This window comes from Brugia malayi, assembly GCF_000002995.4.
Source record: "Brugia malayi strain FR3 genome assembly, contig: Bm_v4_ChrX_scaffold_001, whole genome shotgun sequence".
In the NCBI taxonomy this organism is placed as follows: domain Eukaryota; kingdom Metazoa; phylum Nematoda; class Chromadorea; order Rhabditida; family Onchocercidae; genus Brugia; species Brugia malayi.
The window spans coordinates 24,041,298-24,063,062 of NW_025062479.1; the positions used below are offsets into that span (position 1 = coordinate 24,041,298).

The following is a 21,765-nucleotide window of genomic DNA, read 5'->3' on the forward strand; positions in this document are numbered from 1 at the left end:
TATAATTCTTGCTCATCTCTTATCATTTATTTGTCATTCAATTCCGTCTTATTGTCCAGCATTCAATTCTTGCTTATTGCTTATTTATTATTAACTTATCATTTAATATTATTATTTGACATATAATTCTTGCTCATCTCTTATCATTTATTTGTCATTCAATTCCGTCTTATTGTCCGCCGTCATTCAATTCTTGCTTATTGCTTATTTATTATTAACTTATCATTTAATATTATTATTTGACATATAATTCTTGCTCATCTCTTATCATTTATTTGTCATTCAATTCCGTCTTATTGTCCGTCATTCAATTCTTGCTTATTGCTTATTTATTATTAACTTATCATTTAATATTATTATTTGACATATAATTCTTGCTCATCTCTTATCATTTATTTGTCATTCAATTCCGTCTTATTGTCCAGCATTCAATTCTTGCTTATTGCTTATTTATTATTAACTTATCATTTAATATTATTATTTGACATATAATTCTTGCTCATCTCTTATCATTTATTTGTCATTCAATTCCGTCTTATTGTCCAGCATTCAATTCTTGCTTATTGCTTATTTATTATTAACTTATCATTTAATATTATTATTTGACATATAATTCTTGTTCATCACTTATCATTTATTTGTCATTCCTATTGTCGTCCATTGATTAACTGTTTGTCATTTATTTTCAACTTTTCACTAATTTCTTAATTGTTACTTTTATTTTTTACTTGTTGCTTATTCCTTATTTGCTGCTTATTATTTATTTGTCATTCATTTAATCTTTTGTTATTTTATCATTAATAATATTTGAAATTATCTCATAGAGTTATTTACTTATTTATTTTTTTTTTTGAGATGAAATCTTTTTTTTCTTTTTTTTTCCTATTATTAATAACTTTTTTTTCTTTCTCTTTTCGTCCTGAAATTTCTTTTATCATTTGTAACTGATAATATTATCAACAAAATCAATATGATAGAAGATAGCATTAAAATCATAATATAATTCTTATCAATAAATTGTAAACTCACTGAGGATCAATATGATATCTATTTAAAATGTAGTGATAATTTTGATTAGAAATATATTCATATATGATTAAATTGAATTTATTATAATCATTAATCATTAAAATGAATAAAAATTCATTTTGAACTTTCCCGTATCAAACAAATAAAATTATCATTATAATTTTATAGTGATAATTTCTTTTCTTTAGATTTTTTTTTTTTAATAAATAAAACAAAAAATTATTTGCATTGTTAGTTAAATAATTTTATCTCTTTTAGAATTTATCAACTGTTATCAACCTATGAATTATGCATTTCCTCAACAATTACTATCATTTTCCAAAAATACTTTGAAGTAAATTTGGTGAATTATCAGGATTTGGTGTAGCTCTTTGTGCACCACTTCTTCTTAGCATATTAATTATTCGATCAATGTTTGAACCACCTGCTGGATGATAATTTTCACTTAAATTATAATCTGGTTTAAAAAAATTAGCCAAATTTGTTGCTGGTGGTAATGTTGTTTGTCCAAAAAATGTTGGTCCTGCAATAATTTCAAAAAAAAAAAAAATTTCGATAAATTTATTTTTAAAATTTATTATAAAATATTTATTTTTATTAATAACTAATTTTTTTTTTTTTTTATGAATAAAATAATTTGTGCAAATAATTTTATTTAATTTATTTAAAAAAAAAAAAAAATCTATTTTTATAAATAATAATGTGAAAATTTTACACCAAAAAATTTTAAAAAAATTTCCTTTTTTTTTTTTTTTAAAGCTATAAGAATTAAATTTTTTATTTATATATGATTTTATTATTAAATTAAAATTTGATTAATTAAATAAAATTATTAACAAACCTAAGAAAGTATTTAACAATGTTTCAATTCCACTTTTTTTAATTGGATGCACAGAACCGTAATCACTACCGTATGTTCGATCATTAAATTCAAAAGATGGTAATAAGCCAAAAATGCTACTCTTTCGTTTATTTAATCTATCATCATGAAATGATGGTCGAATATAATCACCGGATACACTATTTCCTGATAAACTGCAATTATCATATTTTTAAATATTGATTTCAAAAAATAAATAAATAAACAAATAAATAAATAAATTAGTAAAAATACTTGGTTAGTTACTGATTACAATAATCAAAAATATATTTAAGATATTATTTTGTAGTATTATTATTATTTACAAGTTATTGCCATTTTTCTAAATAATTATTCTCAACAATTTATATTCTATCAATTAATATATAATATATATATATTTTTAATACTATGATTTTTATAAGATTTTAAATATGAAAGAATAAAAAAACAAAAAACAAAAAAAAAAATAAACAAATAACCCGGCAGAATCGTAAACATTTTTTGCATTATTAATAATTGAACCACCGAAATTCATCAATTGTGCAGCAATTCCATAAACTAAAATCAATAAAAATTTTTGAGTGCTAATTGAAACAAAATATAAATGAGGAAATTTCATCCTTTTCTTCTTCAATTACATTTGCAAATATTATAAAACAAATTTAACATTTAACGATATATTAAATTACTCTTAAATATTATATCAAATAATAACATTAATAAATCGATGTGCAAATAATGAAATAATCCTTCCTTTTTTTCCTTTTTTTTTTTTTTTTTAAATATTTCTTTCAACTAATTCTATGTTTGTGCTATACGATTATTATTATTATTATTGTTATTATTATTATTATTATTATTATTACTGTTACTATTATTGTTAATACTATTATTATTATTATTATTATTTTTGTTAATATTATTATCACTATCGTTAGCGTTACTATTATTACTGTCATTATTAGTATTTATTACTATTATTATCATTATTATTATTTGTTATTATCATTTATTATTTTCATTACTATTAATATTGTTATTATTATTATTATTATTATTATCATTATTATTATTGCTATTATTATTATTATTATTATTATTATTATTATTATTGTTACTATTATTATTATTATCATTATTACTACCACTATTGTTATTATTTCTATTGTTATTATTATTATTAATATCATCATTAATAAACATATTTAGTTTATTTTTATTTACTTGTACACTTAGTTCATTAATCCTATTTTATCAACAAACCATTTAAACAAGTTACATTTTTCGTTTTGGCAAATATTCCTAGTAGCGCTTAATTGACAGAATTTCAAAACTTTATTTAAAATCCAAAATATTTAATTTGGAATAAATTTAAATTTGCAATGAAAAATTATGAAACATAAAGAAATACTACGATATTAATATAAGTTAAAAGTTAAACATATGCAAATTAAATACATCAATTCAATTTGTTACTGTAAAATATATAATTTCAAAATATAAGGCCTTAAATTATCAATGAAGATGATAAAAGATATTTATTAATTGTATTTTAATTAATTCCTTTCCTTTTTTTTTTCTGAATTTTTGATTTTTTGTTTTTTTTTTTTTTTTTTTTTTTTTTTTTTTTGAATCTGAATTTTCTTATTATTGTGAATACATAATTATTATCAAAATAGCATTTCGAAAAAAGAAAAACGAAAACGAAATTCAATTTTATTGAAATTGCTGCTACCTTTTTAGTAGCTATAGAAACTATTTGTTTGTTTTTTTTAGAGCATAGATTAATGTTCCAATATTTTAAAAGCATAATGCAATAGATAATTTCATAAAATTTATTATTTTTTTACTAAAATTACCTTTAGGTAAACTTCTGTAACAATTAATTTTATAAAGTAAAATAATTAATATTTTTATCATTGTTAATTAATAGCTAATTAATAAGTTAATTGCGTAGTAGGAGAAGAATTAATACTAATATAAGTAGCAAACAATTAAAATAAATAAATTAAATGATTAATTAGGCAATTGAGAATAAAATTAAGTAAATAAATAATAATTATTAAATTCTTATCTGTTTCTAATTATTTTATAAAATTTATAAACAAATAACATAAATTGATTAATTCATATCTATGCAACTACGAATAAATTGATCATATTTAAGCATCTGCGAATAAAATTAAGTAATAATTTATAAAATTTATAAATAAATAATAATTAATAATCATTAAATTCTTATCTGTTTCTAATTATTTTATAAAATTTATAAATAAATAATCATAAATTGATTAAAAATCACATATAAATTAATAAATATACCAAAAAAAAAAAACTTTTTTTTTTTAAAATCATATTTATTATAACAAAAATGCCTTAAAAAAATTTACAAATATTGAAAAAATTGTACAATTTGATGGTGATACTATATTTCATAAAATTTTCTTAACTATTCGTTTTTTTTTTTTTTTTTTTTTGTTTTTTAATTTAACAAATTATTTTGTTTAACTGTTGGGCAAAATTTACCCGTAAAATATTTGTAAAAAAAATTTCTAAATAAAAACAAAAAAAAAAAAAAAAAAAAGAGAGAGGGAGAGAGAGAGAGAAAAAAAATAAATAAACATACGATCAATGAATTGTCGTGCTTGATCAGTTAATAAACCAACATCAATTCCAGGTGGCGCAGGTAACGGTTGCCCATAAATTAATGTCCAACAGGTAAATAATAAAGCGTTACGATATATCATTACATGTGGTAGAAATAATTTTGCTTTTTTCTTCTTTCTTTCTTCTTTTTTCTAATTTTTTTTTTTTTTTTGTTATTATTTAAAAATTTTAAATATTAGTTTAAAAAAAAAAAAAAATTATCAAAATATACATTTATCATAATTTAATAATAAATATAAAATTTGCTCCCTTTAACAATGAAACAATTTTCAAAAAAAAAAAAAATATATATATATTTGTCAGTTATTTGTGTGACAATTCTCAATTAAAATAATTGAATTAGTTTTAGTAAAATTAATTTTAATCTTAGTTTAATACATTTTCCTTTTTTTATTTGCATACATTTTCTAACAATAATTTCTACTAATATTACAATATTTTATTTCATTTCATTCAAATTTCTATCTATTTTATTTAAATGAATAAAAAAATAACAAAAATTATTTAAAAAGAAAAAAAAAGAATTGGGAATTAAAATTAAAAAAAAGCGAATCATCAAATTCAAGTGATATCTATCAATTAATAATTTTATTCTAGGATTCATTTAATGAAAATGAAAATTTATTAATTCAAAACATTATTGGAAAAATATTAAATAATACATAATCAAATAAAATTAAATTAAAGCAAATTAAAATAAAAAAAAAAAAAAGTAAAATTGAAAATTTTGCAAAATTCTGTAATCAAATAAAAGCAAAATTCATTTCAATTAATGAAATAAACCAAAGTATATAATTCCTTTTCGTCCTAATATTCAATCCAACAAATATTTCAACACGGTTGACATTTTTGGTGACAAACAATTTATATGTATGTGTATGCTATATATATATATATTTGAAGAGTGACCAAATTTTAATGAAAAAAAGCAAAATGTAATCGATGAGTTTTGTAAGGAAATGAATTTTTGGTTGGATACAGAAAAGAAGGATGATTCCGGGAAATTTCTTTCCCGATATTTGCCCTCTTTTCATTTTTAATTATCAAATTTAACGAACAAGGTATATATATATATACTCATTTTAGTCATCATCATCATCATTACTATTATTTATTATTATTATTACTATTATTACTCCTTTGTGATACCATAAGAGAAATACAAGTAATTAACTTTTATGCTAATTAACCCCTCCCAAAAAAAAAGAAAAGTAATTTTAATAATTATTACAGTGAATTTCATCTTCCTATATTTGAAAGCAAAAGAAAGGAAAAGAGAAAAACGAAAATGGAACAAAAATAATGATTTAAATGTGTATGAATGCAACAATTTGAACCAATGAACTAATTTTGCCTAAGGGTGACAGCAATGTGACAGCATGAAGGAAGCATGTGACAGCAATGAATTGTCCGAAATTCAGGATGAATTAACTGAGAAGTATGTGGATGTGAATGATGAATGAAAAATTGACAGTGATGACAAACAGGTAGATTTTGCTTTGTTAAATTATTGAAAGGGAAAGAATAAAGGACTGGAAATTGAAGTAGAACATCGCTTAGGGCAAATGGTATATGATCATTTTAAAAGGTTGACAAACAATTTCTTTAAATGTACTCAAAATTTGATGAACAAATGAGTGAGCAAAAATGTAGGTAAAATTATGTTAAGAAAAAAGAAAGGATTTAAAGTGACTATTAAAATAGCAGAAGCTAACTTATAAATTATATAAACCAATATTACGATGGTGATAATAATAACGATAATAATAATAATAAGTAAATAATGATAAGTAAATAATAATAATAACAATAATAATATTATTAACAATAATAACAACAATAGCAATAATAATAATAATAATAATAATAATAATAATAATAATAATAATAATAATAATAATAATAGTAATAATAATAATAATAATAATAATAATAATAATAATAATAATAATAATAATAATAATAATAATAATAATAATAATAGTAATAATAATAATAATAATAATAATAATAATAATAATATAATAATAATAATAATAATAAATAATAATAATAATAATAATAATAATAAAATAATATTTATTATTGCTATTTTTGATATAAAAACGAATTAATTTTATTTCATTATTTTTTTATTAGTATTACTAAATTCACTTATGTGAAATGTAAAATTAGTTTTGAATTATTTTTTCAATCTTTTTTACAGTACAATCTGATATACTAATAATATTTCTAAAATATTTTCTTTGCACTAAATTAAAATTTGATAATAAATGAAAGTATTGCATTACTTATCACTATTACTTCATTTATCACTTCTTTCTCAACACATATCTGTGATAAGAATTTATTTTTTAAAACTTTGATAAGCAATTGATAAGAATTTATAAAGTTAAAAGTTTAATTGAGAGGAAAATGTAAAAAAATTTTTTATTTTTAATTTTTGGATGCTATAATATAAAAATTTATCTATTCTCTGCAAATCTTACTATACCTTTATGTATATACTGTTTTTTTTTTCTTTTTTTTGATTTTCATTAAATTGAAAAATAATTTGAACTATTAATTATAACTTTTATAAATGGTTCAAATTAATTTCACTAACCATTTTTTTCTGCTTTGTTCTTTTTTTTTTGCAAAAATTCGAAATTTATTGGATTATTTTTATTTTAATAATTAATAATTTATTTTAATATTCAATTATTTTAATAAATATATTTTTTTAATAATTTTAATGATTAGATTGTTTAACAATTTACAATTTTTATAAATTCCAATTTACAATTTAATAAAAAACAAAAATTAGCAATAATTGAATATGATAACATTTTAAGTATAATCTATTAGAATTTAAATATTTGATATAAAAAATCCTACTACTATCTATTTACTGTCTGATTTGACCTAATAAAGCAATTTTGATCTAATAAAGCAATTTTGACCTAATATTAACCGGTTTAATCAGTATTACATTTGCAATTAAACATTGTGTTGGATGTTTTTGAAATAAATTCATAACTTCAATTATATTCGATATACTAATATAACTCATAAATTCATCGAAATTTTTCTTCCTTTTTTTAAATAGAGATAAATTAAAATAAAAATAATAGAAAAAAAAATTTTGAAAATGCATGTCAAACAATGTTTATTTTAATTTCAAATAAAATTTAATACTTTATTTCTTTTCATATTGGCTAACAAAATTTAAGCAACAAATGAAGTTAATTTAAAATAATAATTTAAAACTTTAGACTATAATTAATCTCATTATTCGATAAATATCAACATTTATCTATAAATTCCAATTTATCATTCCTTCAATTATATCTTTTCAGATGGACTTCATGAATAAATTCAAATGTTATAGCTAAATTAAAGTTCAAATTTAAATTTATTAGGAAATTTCACCTAGTTCCAATAATTTATCCTCAAATATTGTCAGAACTTTTCTTAAAGTATTAAATAAATTAGGAAGGGCGTATCTGTCCTCATATTTTTATTTCAAAGAATTTTGACTAATTTACGGAAATGAAGAATTACCATATAAAATAATATAACAAACATCGAACAAGTGCTCATTACTTCTTTTATTCAGTATAATTTTTAAATCAAAATTAGCATTCCTATCAAATTTATAAAACATTACAAAAGAATCTAGCAATGATCATTAAAAACAATATGCATAAATTGTAAATAAAATGATATAAGCATACAACAATAACTGTATGGCAGTTTGGTATTTGTTTGGTTACTTGGAGAAAAGCTTTTTTTTTTTTTTTTTTTCAAAATTCCGCAAAAAAAAAAAAAGCTTTCAAAATTTGTACATTCATATAAAAATGCGCAAAAGAGACCAAAGATTATCCATTCGAAAATTTTAACGATTTCCTACTTTGCATATACAAAAGTAATCTGTTTCATCGTTCATTTTTTCACGTATAAGTAGCCATGACCAAGTGCTGATTCATATTTTGATACTTTTGAATCCAAATGAATTTAAAGGAAATCACTGATACCTTATATGAACTTGAAATATACAGAAAAAATGTACATAAACATATCATATAAAAAAAAATTATGAATAATGATCAGTTGTTATTCGAGAAGCATAATAAAAACAGTGATCAAATCTGCATCTTCGATTAAACTGATGACATATTATTGTTCTTTGATATCAACAAATATATGAACATAATACTTCGGAATGAATAATTTTTGTGTGTACATAATCAATGTCATAGATTAAAATGAGCGAAATAACTTTTGAAACATAGTCAAATATAAATAAATTTAATACAAATTAAAGCTTAAAGATACACCAGTTTCCTACTCAACACAGAGAAAGGTAAAAAAGAAAATTATCACCAAATAGCACTCAATATTTCATCCGACAGCTAATGATTTCTAATATTAAAGCAAAAGGAAGATGCAAAAATGTCCGAAAGTATCCTTAATAAAAATAACTTCATTAAAAGATCTCAAACATATGGTTCTTTGAAAAGATAGTAATCCAATTTTACGATAAGCAAAAGTAATAAAAAGACATACTACTACTACTACTACTACTTCTTCACTGTTAGCAAATGATATAGCGGACATCTAATAAAAAACCATAGAATTAATCTGTTCGGTAAATGCATCAGAGAAACTAAAGGATGAGCAACCCTGTCTGACAAATGTATCAGGAAAGACAACGAGCTTTCAAACAATAAAACACTAAAACAACAAAAAAATAAATCAAGTTAATTATTAAATCAAATTGTGAAAATACCTGGATTAACAATGATATGATTTAAGGTTCCTATTAATTTCCTATTATATAAAACAAAATCAACTGCATAACTTCTACAAAATCGTGTTTCGATGATGAGGAAGATGTTATATTTCTTTCAAACGCTTCATTGTCCTTCGCTTCGATTAACTAAATGAAAAGAATCTTGAATAGAGTGAAAAGTAAATAAAATTTCACAATTGTAAAAGAGATTGACAAATCATACACTTTAAAACATAAATGATAATAAACAGTTTAGACCTAACGATTATTAAGGAAAACGAATACTGAAATCACTAACGCACAGCTGCACGACACACTGACTATAACAATAAAATGAACAAATATCGCTGTCTCATGCATTTACAATGTCAATCACTCAAACCAACAATAGATTTTGAGAAATTCAATATAACAAATTGAGTAAATAAGTTAAGTTTTCAGACCTTCACTTTCCATAAGTACGCATCATTTCAACGATTTATAGAAAAATCTTTACCACACACCTATTTTCAAATCACCAGCACGACTACCATTGACCATTCTGTGTGGGAACACTGAATAATCATCAATGCTTGACTGCAACTGCTTTAACCTAAAATTCAGGTAATGCTTCATATGAAAAAGACAAGAAAATTCATAATAAAAATACGAATACGATACGCATTCAATTACACAAACCTCTTAAAAAAAAGTTTTTTGGCGTATGAATACAACATGATATCCAATCTATTCCTATCCTTAATTAACTGCATTTGTTGTAGAGTTATTTCAGTATCGTTTGATTTGCTTTTGGTCCACTCAGCAAGATTCTTTGAAAATCTAAATGGACAATAATAATTACAACAAAATCAAGACAACAATGCTTTCATCCTTCGATGAAGACTGATGTCAAGGTAATATGACTAGCAAATTTCACTATTACGTTGTTCAAGTAACAATTTTTGCCTTTCCAATCCAAAAGAACGTACGGTATAGCGAAGATAAACAAATGTTTATAGATATAGATCTTCACGGTTTTCCAGCCTCCGCAAAATTTCATATATGTATACGTACTAATTTTTGTTCGAAACATACTTTAAGTGGAAAAGACGTTCAAACATCCATTGACTTTCAGCCATATATTCTTTGAGACCAAAAAATGCCAAATTTTTTAGATTGACTTTTGCACTTTCCAACATAATCTTATCTCTGGTTGCTGCATCCGTTGATCGCGTGTCGTAACAATTGATTAATGTTAGATCAGCTAGCATTCGAGTTTGCCTGTAACAAATTAAACATAAATATGTCATTCGCAAATGCATGCTATAAATATCCCAATCCACTGTTTGCTATTCAGTCTATTTCCTATCTGTAAGAGACACTATATTGCAAACAACATTGTCCCATCACCTCATTTTGATTTTTAATCTTTCATGCTAACTGAATGCTTGCATGTCAATTAAATACTAATAATTATAATCCTCCGCGTCCGTTAACACCAAAAGTTTATAAATGCAAGAATCTATGGATCAAGAAGTAAAACAGATCCTAACTGATATGACAGTTAGGAGCTGTTTGATCTGTTTTACTTGTATCTACCAGACTCTAGAGTATGCCAGAATTTCAAATAGTTTTGGAAAATGAAGAAAGGAAGTTATTTCTTCTATGATTATGTGTAACAATAAATTTATTACCAAATGAAACGTTATCCATTATTTCGTTATTATTTCAACTAGTATTAACGTTTATGCAGAAAAATATCAAACCTATTAAAAGCAAGATTATATGGACAGGCAAGAAATTCATCCAATGTTACACCATCCCATCCAATCTCTGGATCAAAACACATTGGTAATTGCTCGGGTGTTGGTGGTCGACCATTACATATGTGCCTTGCTGCTAACCATGTAGCGCCTCGTTCCACATGACGATATTCGGATATAAATCGTGCTACTGGTTCTCGAAAAAATGAGGTATAAAAATATCGCCTCTTTCGATGAAAACCTGCAAAATAATTACTGTTTATAAGAAGACAAGAAAAAATATATTAAAAAAAAATTTCAATGCAGTTACATTTCGATATACCTTCTTTTTTATCCAATGCATTATCCACACAACCAGAGACGAACAATTCAGTGAAATCGGCATGCAATCCACAAACCCAACCAGTTGAATAACGAGAAAATAACCATATCTTGAAAGTATTTTAAATTATGAAATGTATGTAAATCGAAGAAATCATGAAACATCAACAACACTGAATAGATGATTCTCATCAGTAATGTAAAGATTTTTATGCAAAAGCATCACAAAAGATACACCTTTTTCTTGGGACCAGGGCCTATACAAGTGCATCTCTTCTTTCCCATACGACAAATGCACGGTGTTGAAACATTGAGATGTTTAACAAGAAAGCGCTCAAAACTTGTGCCTGCTGTTTTTTGAATGTGCAAGAATACAATTACATCGTTATCGCTCATATTAAATCTGAAAAAACACCAGTACTATGGAAGCACAGTTAATACCCAATTAATAAAAAAAATAATAATAAACAATAAACACTGAGTATATCTGTAAAGATTCGATTGTAATGGAAAGTAGCACAGTGCTAGTCAGAAAGTCTTTACAGTCTTAGTAATTGGATTTTCATTGTTTTGACGTTTATGAAGATGAAGAAACCAAAAATGGAAATACCCGTTATCGGGATCATCTAAAATTTTGTTGAACGAAAGATTCCAACGAGTATAAAATGATGGTTTATAATCGGTGGCGATGCTGTTTTTGAATGCAAATTCACGCATCTGGTCTAGGCTGTATCGTGGAAAACTGATACTTGCTGAAGAGTAGTAACCTAAAAAATGGATGTCTCCATTTGGGAATGAAATTAACAGAAAAACTGTTCCAAACATATTAATAGCTGACTGAATAAATGGAGAATATCGTTTTCTATTAAGCAGAACTTTTAAACCGACAACTTCAGAAATTATCAATAACTCAAAACCATTATACAGTTTTAACAATCCCCTTAAGTGTAATCGGAGATAGCAAGATACTTTATAGCCTCAAATCAATGAAGCAACTCTATAATTTTTAAACGGATAACTTCAAAAGAAAGAGTGATTTTTAAAAACAAATTAGAGCCCAATAACAAACCATAATTCGCAGCGTAATTGAAAGATTTCTCAGCAATAAAATAGCCGAGAGGTGTAACAATAATAAGAGCGGTGAAAAGTATCGTTCGCAACCAAGATTGTCGCTTATACTTCATATAAATTTTACCAATTATTGACTCGTCTTCATCATCCATCTCTTCTTCAACAATAATCTCTCTGCTCGGTTGAAAGCTTTCATTGCATTGCTCGTTACCGAACCGATTATTTGCATATACTGTCTTTTGCAAATCCGTTTTCACTTATACTGCTGAAAAGGAAAAAAAAAAATGAAAGATAGAGAAATTTAACACAAATAACAATAACAATACTTTTCGTATATTTCTAGACAAAATGTACTCAAAAGAAAAAGAAAAAAAAATGAAAATAAAACATGTACTCAATAAATTATGAATTTAGTAACAGTTGAAATTAAATATGATTGTCATTTCATCCTTGCATAATTAGGACATCACTTGATTTTGCAATTTAATATAAGTCTACTATTCAATCTCTTTAATAATAAGTAATATTTTAGCAGATTTGATTGTAGCATGTTAAAATTTATAAATGAGATTACACGGCTAGGCCAAATAAAGCAAATGCCTATAAATATAAGTTAACCATAGATCCGAAAAAAATCGTAATTTCTTAAATGGAAAGTGATATAGATGTAAAATAACAATATCAGTACAATATATCATTCTGATAACATTTGCGCTCAATATTTGCGCACCATCAATTTACACAAACCAATAAAATTATATCAAATAAAAGCATGAAAAATCACGGTGCATTCCTATTTCGTTTCTCGTTTCCTGTCATTCTTTTCGAGTTTTATTTGCTATTGTGTACGTACATATTGCGCATTGTGCGCATTATTACTAGCATTAGCTTATCAAATGCGCATAAGATAATCATTTTGAAATTAACTGATATAAATGAGCATATAATTAGAATAGTATTTATTATGAAAAAAGAAAAAGAAAAACAGTAGTAACAATTTTAGCGCAATGTTATCTTTTTCATTCGTGCATTTGCGTATGTAAATTGATGTTGAAATTATTTTATATGAATTTTAAAATATTGATGAAGTGAAACCTTCAATGAATTTCATGTAATTCGTATAGAAATTATTATATATACTGAATTTTGAAATATTACTAAAGTGAAACTTTCAGTGAATTTCATATAACTGTTGTAGAAATTATTATATATGAATTGTAAAATATTACTAAAGTGAAACTTTCAGTGAATTTCATGTAATTGTTGTCGAAATTATTGTATATGAATTTTAAAATATTACTAAAGTGAACTTTTAATGAATTTTACATATTTATTATTATCCACATAAGCTTCATCATTCATGGATTTCACAAAAAACTCTCTCTCCCTCCCTCTCTCTTTCTCTCTCTCTCTCTCTTTACTTGTCACCATTTATGTCCCCATGATTTATGATGACAAGCGGGGCGAGGGACCGTCCTATTTCACTCTCATATGACATCAATACAATCATTCCAGAATATTCTCTTTGGATGGTCCCTCATTACCATAAATCAGCTGTTTGGCGCCAAAACCCTTCAACCTCTCCCGCCCAACTCCCTCCCTCCCTCTTTCTCTCCTTTATTGTCCCATTCTTTCGCTCTTCGTTACTTCTTCACGTGTCCCTCTCCCGTGTCCTTGGATGTGGCACATTGCTGAGTGTTTATGTAGAGTGTCTGTGTATGTGTGCATGTAAAGTGTGTGTGTATCTACATAAAATGTCTGTGTATGTGTGCATGTAAAGTGTATCTATATAAAGTGTCTATGTATGTGTGCATGTAAAGTGTGTGTATATCTATATAAAGTGTCGGTGTATGTAAAATGTGTGTGTATCTATATAAAGTGTCTGTGTATGTGTGCATGTAAAGTGTGTGTGTGTGCATCTATATAAAGTGTCTGTGTATGTAAAGTGTGTATGTGTGTGTGTTGTTTTTGCAGATGTTTTGCAGTTGAATGTGTATTTGGGTGTCTGTGATCATATAAGGTCACGTGCATCTACGTATATGTGCTTATATATACATATATGTATGCTGTGTATGTGGAGTGTATATATTGTCAGTGATTATACATGTATGTGTATGTGTGTGTGTGTGTATCCGTCTGTCTACAATTCCTTTGAAATCACTGGAAATATGGATCTGCGACGGAGTACAATGAAACGTGTGTGTGTCGATTTGTCCGTCTGTCAACTCTCAAAGCTAGTGAAATTCACTATGGACTCATAATTTATGTAGTGTGTATGGGTGTGTACGTCCGGTCTGTCCGTCTGTCTGTACACCAGTTTATCTCTTGGACTGATGTAAATCTACCTTCGGCATATATGTGTATGTGTATGTGTGTGTATGTGTCTGTGTGGCAACAGAGGGTAATAAGTGAAGGAGCAATAGTGTAGTGTGCTGTGCTGTGCTGTGCTGTCAGTAGTTAGTACCTATTGGTGAAGTACCCTTTGTGAAAGAGACGGACGGACAGAGAGACAGATGATTACTGAGAAATGAGCAGAAGCGGGAGAAGAAGGCAGAGCGGGCGGGTAAGCGATACTGGAAGCGGGCAAAGGAGAAGAAGGTACGAACGATTTTTGCCTTCCTTTTTGAAGAAAGATATGTGTTAGTGACGCTGTTGCTGTTGCTACTGCTACTGCTACCCGCCCGCCTGCCCGCCCAACCGTTACTACTGCTGTTGCTACTGCTGTTGGGATTGTCGGGTAGTCTTGGAGCGTAAGGGAAGGGCAGGGTAGGGTAGGGTAGGGCAGGGGACGAGGATGGAGTGACTCGAGAGAGGGCTGAGGGAATGGACGAGTAGATGAGCTGTGTGCTATGTGCGATTGGATGATGGCATTGTGGTGATGGCGAGTTATGCCATGCCATGCCATGCCATTCCGTTCCATTCAATTCAATTCATTTCGATTCTATTTCATTTCATTTTAATTTATTCTAGTTTAATTCTAGGCAGTTTATCAGTATTCATATTACTACTAATACTGTTACAAATATGGCTGTTATTACTTCTATTACTATACTATTTCATTTCTAGCTTCATTGTTTTAGTCCTTTTTATTTTTCTCTATTCAGTTTTCATATGCTTTTTTCTTTTTTCTGAATAATTTTACATGTTATCATTGTTATTTTAGTTAAGAGTGATTTTTGGGTCAGGTCGTGACTAATTCAGTTGCGATAAATCGAGGGAAAGATGAATTAAAGAAATGGTTGACATTGAAAATGAAAATCTCACAAATGCATGAACTAAACTTTACCGTTTTAACGATCGAATTTGAGAACTATGTTATAATATGCAGTCAGGTGCTGAAATGTATTTCAGTTACGCATCATTCTGTACCATGTCTTTCAAACGTTTTTCGTTTGGTTAGCTTTGTTTGTTTTCCGAGAGTGTAATACGTACTTGCATGAGCAATAAAAGAGAAAAACGTCACAATCTCGTATGTGTTGTACCCCCCCTCCTGCATACATCGATTGTTTTTTATATATTGTTCGTATATGTTATAACTTGGCCATGTATGTGTTATGATATCTCATTGTGCTCAATCATCATCACATTGAACAATTTATAGAAAGGTTGGGGAGGAGAGATGTGAACTTTTTGAGTATGCGACAATATAATTGTGATTCGAAGAAATTAGTTGATCTGTCGTTATCTTCGTTGTTATGGATCAATGCCTGACAATCTGTGTTCTCGTTGACGATGTTTTCGTTCATTGTTATCATTCGCATTATTAATGTAAATATTATTTGTTGCAGTTTTAACTGGTGTATCGTTATATTGATTACAACTGTAATAGTTTGAAGTAGCAGAAGAAAATATGGGCAAAGCAACTGTTGATGGGAAGAAACCAAAAGCAGTCAAAAAGATGAAAGATCCAAATGCTCCAAAACGTGCAATGTCAGCTTTCTTTATTTGGATGAACGAGAATCGTGATCGAATCAAGAAGCCTGGTATGAGTGTTGGTGATGTTGCCAAAGCTGCGGGTATCGAATGGGCAGCGATGACAGATAAATCAGTTAGTTTTTTCATTTTTGGTAACAAAAAGAGATAGGAAAATGTGAAGAAATGTTGTTCGGAAACTTATGGAATGACATTTGAATCAAGGATATTTAGTAAGTAAAAAGAAGATTTAATTCGGGAAAGATGTGGTGCATTTGTGGTGTTAAAAATTTCTTTTGTTATCTAGCAAATACTTTGGTTTGGATGAGTCTGGGATAAATGCGTTTCATTCTCTGGTTTTGATGCATACCTTGATTTTGCTGTAGTTTGATGCGAATGTTAATTCAATTTGTATTAGTATCCAAATCATCAAGAGAATGATTTTTGCCTTCATTTTTTGTCAGCATTTCAACTGTTGTCAAAAATGTGCCAACGAATTCATGCTTTGATGGGTTCTGGATAATAAAGTTTTACACGCTTTATTTTTTTTTTTTTTTTAAACTATTCAACTCGTTTATATTATGAGTACTGAGTGAAAGATGGTTTCTATTATCTAGTTTTGAATATTAGTATTTCTTAATCAGATGGAGAAACTAATGTCATTTACAAGAAAAAAAAAAAAAAAAAGACATGCATTTCAGCAATGGGAGAAACGAGCGGAAGAAGACAAGAAAAGGTACGAAAGGGAGATAGCTGCATACAAAAACAAGCAATAGGCTCTATGAAGCATCAACAGTGGCGATAACAATAACAACGAAACTTGTCATCATCATCTAAGCAGTTTCGGTGTAATTTGTTCATCTTTCCATGTTGACGTTATAATTGTGGAAAGTCATGTAATTAACCGTACCAATATTTTTTTTGATCAATTTTGGTCCAGTTTCTATATGGCACTTTCATCCTTTTTTTTTTTTTTTTTTTTTTTTTTGTGATCTCAGGCGAATCGCGCAAAACTTGTGTGCATAATTTGATTTGTTTTGTTGTGTCTCGCGCAGTGTGTGTTGGATGTGTGCGTACGGACGTTTATTTTATCCCAGATATATTTTTCTCCTTCCCTTCCTTTATCCCATCCATCTTTTCTTTTATAGATTTTTCCTGTGTCCAGTTAGGATTTGATCACTTTTAACTCTGTACGATATGCTTCAATTAAATAAAAGAAAATTAGAAGAATTGATAGGCAAAAAAAAAAAACTGCAACAAAATATCCGCAATCAACACAAATAATAATTGTAGCACGCTTATTGTAGAAGATAATAATGCGTATGATGTGTGAATGTGTGCGCATTGCAAGTCTGTATGCCGGTTTTTTTTTTTTTTTTTGTGCTGTTACTATCACAATTTAACGAAAAGTTTTAATTCCTTTTTTTTTTTTTTTTTTTATGTTTGTATCAGTGGATACGTTTTAACACTCTGTGAAGAAATGTCCAGTAAAAAAAGTGTTCTCTTGAAATTTCTTAATGAATGAATACTATCTCATTTTAAAATTAAGCACCTAATTATAAGCTGGTTATATATTAGTAACAGCTATAAAATTCTATAAATGCAAAAAATTTGTGTATTTGATCAATAGAATCGTCATCATCATCATCATTGAGCTACTGTTGCTGTTGTATGTGTGTATGTGTGTGGTGTATGTAGAGAGGTTAAGCGGGAAAATCTCCCATTTCATTCTCTATGACATTTATCAAATACTTGGATTAATTTGACCCCTACGATCATCTCATTCACCATCCTCTTTTAAAGTAATCGTTTAATGGTATGTCAAATTTAACCCATGATCACTTCAATCTAATATCAATAAGTAATTCATTACGAATGAAAAAGAAAAAGGAGAAGGAGAAATGGATTTTAATTTGATATGAAATATTTTTAGATGAGAAATGGATTTAAGTTGATATGAAATATTTCTTAGATGTAAATGTTTTGTTGTTAATTTAAATGACAATAACAAAAATCTCGACACATAGCAGGAACATGATCCATATTATGATATGATATAATACACAAATATGATAGGTTTTATGCTTAATTTTTTTTTTTACTGAGTGAGAGAGAGAGAGAGAGAGATCAGATAATTTGCTTAATTTGAATGATCAAAAAAGAGAAAAAAAAAAAAATTTATTTCTGTTCATTAATGTATGTGCATTTGTTGTATTTGATTTCGATAAATGTTAAAGCAATGGCTTGATTGTAGCACTCATTGTCTATTATTGTTTGTGTGCATTACTGTTTGTTTTTTTTTTTTTTCACTGAAACGGTCGTTTGTCAGTGTTTTTTTTTTTTGTTTTCTCTCAAGCTATTAAATAATATAAAAATGAAAACAAAAATTACTGAAAATGCTTTAATGAGTAATAGTTAATTTTATTTTAACTAACTATTTGCATGAAAATAGCATATGAATTAAAAAGAAATGGAAAGAAAGAAAGAAAAAGAGAGATGCATTAAGTTAAGCTTAATAAGCATTATTTGAAGTTTAATAAATAAATAAGTCAAATATTGTAAACAAATATGATATAGTTGAAGTAGTTAAAAAAAAACAAGAAAAAAAAAAAACATTTTATCACTTTCAAATATTTTAGGATAAAGAAAAAAAAAAAAACACCTAAACATTTTAATTTAAACAAATCACACAAAGTTTATCAATGATTAATTTAAATTAAAGCATAAATATGCTCAATTACAAATTAAATCAACTATCATTTATAGAAAGTAAGGGGAAAAAAAAAAGAATAGAAAAGGATTTAAAATTACAATTGTTATTTTTTTTTTTTAAATTACTATCATTTATAGAAAGTAAGAAAAAAAAAGAATTTAAAATTACAAAATTACAATTACAATTTAAAATTACAATTTTGTTTTTTCATTTAGAATTTAAGCTAAAATAATATCTCAATTTGTTATACTTAATTTTTTTTTTTTTTTTTTTTTGTAGTAATTAGATTTAATAAAGTAAAAAAAAAAAAAAAATTTTTTTCAAGAAATTTTAAAAATATATGAGCGCGAAGAGATATTCGAAGAAAAATGGTGATCTCAGTCAATGTTCTTCACAAATTGTTACCGCAATCGATACATTTACTGCATCTGATTATCTTGTAAGATTATTATCATTATCACTATCATTATCATTTATCACCGTTATCACTATCATTATTGTTATCATTCATTTCGTTACTATATTCTCCTTGTTATCATTTATTTGATGATAGAGCAAAATATTCCATCATTTTATTTCTTTTAAATTTTTGAAAAAAAATATTTAAAAAAATAATTTTTTCAATAATTTCAAAGCATTATTTCAAAAATATTAAATGAAATAAAAAAAAAAAGCATAATTTTTTTGTTTATATAATTTTTTTTAAAAAAAGAAAAAAAAAAACTCAAATAATTTTAGTATATTTGTTGATAGCAATTTGTAAAAGATATAAAATTACTTATTCTTTTTTCTTTTCCTTTTTTTTTTTTACCTTTATAGTATGAATTTTTTTTTTTTAAAATTATCCTATGAAATTTATAATTTATTCAAAAAAAAAAAGTAGTTCTTATCATTACTCTTATATCTTATCACTTTTATCTTAATCATAAATGATAAATGGAGGAAGAAATTGTTAATTATTACCAACAATTTATTTGTCTATTCTATAAAATTGAAATTTGCATAATTATTTTATAAAATTTAGTGAAATTTTAGAATGAAAATGAAATAAAAAAAAAAAATGAATAAATTAAAATTTACATATTTCTATAATGAATGATTATTTAATTTAATTTATTTTTTTTTTTTTTTAATCTGAAATAGTTATAAATAATCTTTTATCAATAATAAAAAAATTTGCTTACGGATAATCCTAATAAAAGGATTAAAAAACAATTTTATCCTTTTAGCGTATTTAAATCAAAAGTTATTTTCTTTGCTTTTTAAAAAAAAAAAAAAAAAATTAATTAATTTAAAATGTTAAAATTTTAAATTAAATTAAATTAAAATAATCAAAATTAAAAATGTCAAAAAAAAAAAAAAAAAAAAAATTATTTTAGGTTGGTGACTCAATGGATAATATAGAAGGAATGTTACGATTATTAATAAATAATCCACGTAATTTAACAATTTTTAAATATCCAAATGATACTACTCGAAGGTATTTTAAATCATTTTAAAAAAAAAAAGAATTTAAATTTTTATTATTATTTTTTTTTTTGTTTGAAAATGATTTATTACAAAATATAAATGATATTATTGCTATTTTAAATGATAAGCTGAAATTTATCTAAGAAAAAAACAAAGAAATTATAAATTATTATTGTCAAATTTATGCAAAAAGAAATAAACAAATTATATTTTTAAATGGTTACAAATTAACTATATTATCAGTAATTTTTTAAATATTTTAAATTGATTAATTAAATCGGCTATATTATCAATAATTTTTCTAAATGATTAAAATTGATAAATTAAATTAGCTATATTATCAATAGTTTTTTAAATATTTTAAATTGATAAATTAAATCGGCTATATTATCAATAATTTTTCTAAATGATTAAAATTGATAAATTAAATTAGCTATATTATTAATAACTTTTTAAATGTTTTAAATTAAATTAGCTATATTATTAATAACTTTTCTAAGTGATTAGAATTGATAAATTAAATTAGCTATATTATCAATAGTTTTTTAAATATTTTAAATTGATAAATTAAATCGGCTATATTATCAATAATTTTTTAAATGATTAAAATTGATAAATTAAATTAGCTATATTATCAATAGTTTTTTAAATATTTTAAATTGATAAATTAAATCGGCTATATTATCAATAATTTTTCTAAATGATTAAAATTGATAAATTAAATTAGCTATATTATTAATAACTTTTTAAATGTTTTAAATTAAATTAGCTATATTATCAATAGTTTTTCTAAATGATTAAAATTGATAAATTAAATTAGCTATATTATCAATAGTTTTTTAAATATTTTAAATTGATAAATTAAATCGGCTATATTATCAATAATTTTTCTAAATGATTAAAATTGATAAATTAAATTAGCTATATTATCAATAGTTTTTTAAATATTTTAAATTGATAAATTAAATCGGCTATATTATCAATAATTTTCCTAAATGATTAAAATTGATAAATTAAATTAGCTATATTATTAATAATTTTTCTAAATGATTTAAATTAATAAATTCAAATAAATCATTCATATCAGAAAGATTAACATTTTGTAATCATTTGATGCTAAATAATTAAGCATTTTTATAATTTTAAGAATTTTTGCTAACATTTCTAAAATTCTCTCTGTAATTTTTTTTAGCTAAAAATTCTA

The 21,765-nt window shown here is 24.9% G+C and overlaps 3 protein-coding genes across 3 annotated transcripts; 1 reads left to right on the forward strand and 2 right to left on the reverse strand.

The window, feature by feature from the left end:
* Nucleotides 1-1,340: 1,340 nt before the first annotated feature.
* Nucleotides 1,341-4,638, reverse strand: Bm130 (Uncharacterized protein; the record flags this gene model as incomplete). Its single annotated transcript, XM_043075952.1, has 4 exons — nucleotides 1,341-1,552; nucleotides 1,871-2,064; nucleotides 2,371-2,449; nucleotides 4,518-4,638. The coding sequence occupies 4 exons, from the start codon at nucleotides 4,636-4,638 to the stop codon at nucleotides 1,341-1,343; spliced, it is 606 nt and encodes a 201-aa protein (XP_042931886.1).
* A 4,818-nt stretch (nucleotides 4,639-9,456) lies between these two features.
* On the reverse strand, nucleotides 9,457-12,618 carry Bma-hst-6 (heparan 6-O sulfotransferase HST-6, putative; the record flags this gene model as incomplete). The annotated part of the gene is made up of 9 exons (XM_043075953.1): nucleotides 9,457-9,479; nucleotides 9,836-9,924; nucleotides 10,011-10,151; nucleotides 10,407-10,592; nucleotides 11,078-11,315; nucleotides 11,397-11,505; nucleotides 11,633-11,798; nucleotides 12,006-12,162; nucleotides 12,465-12,618. The coding sequence occupies 9 exons, from the start codon at nucleotides 12,616-12,618 to the stop codon at nucleotides 9,457-9,459; spliced, it is 1,263 nt and encodes a 420-aa protein (XP_042931887.1).
* A 3,698-nt stretch (nucleotides 12,619-16,316) lies between these two features.
* On the forward strand, nucleotides 16,317-17,154 carry Bma-hmg-1.1 (high mobility group protein; the record flags this gene model as incomplete). The annotated part of the gene is made up of 2 exons (XM_001893327.2): nucleotides 16,317-16,514; nucleotides 17,080-17,154. The coding sequence occupies 2 exons, from the start codon at nucleotides 16,317-16,319 to the stop codon at nucleotides 17,152-17,154; spliced, it is 273 nt and encodes a 90-aa protein (XP_001893362.1).
* Nucleotides 17,155-21,765: the final 4,611 nt, after the last annotated feature.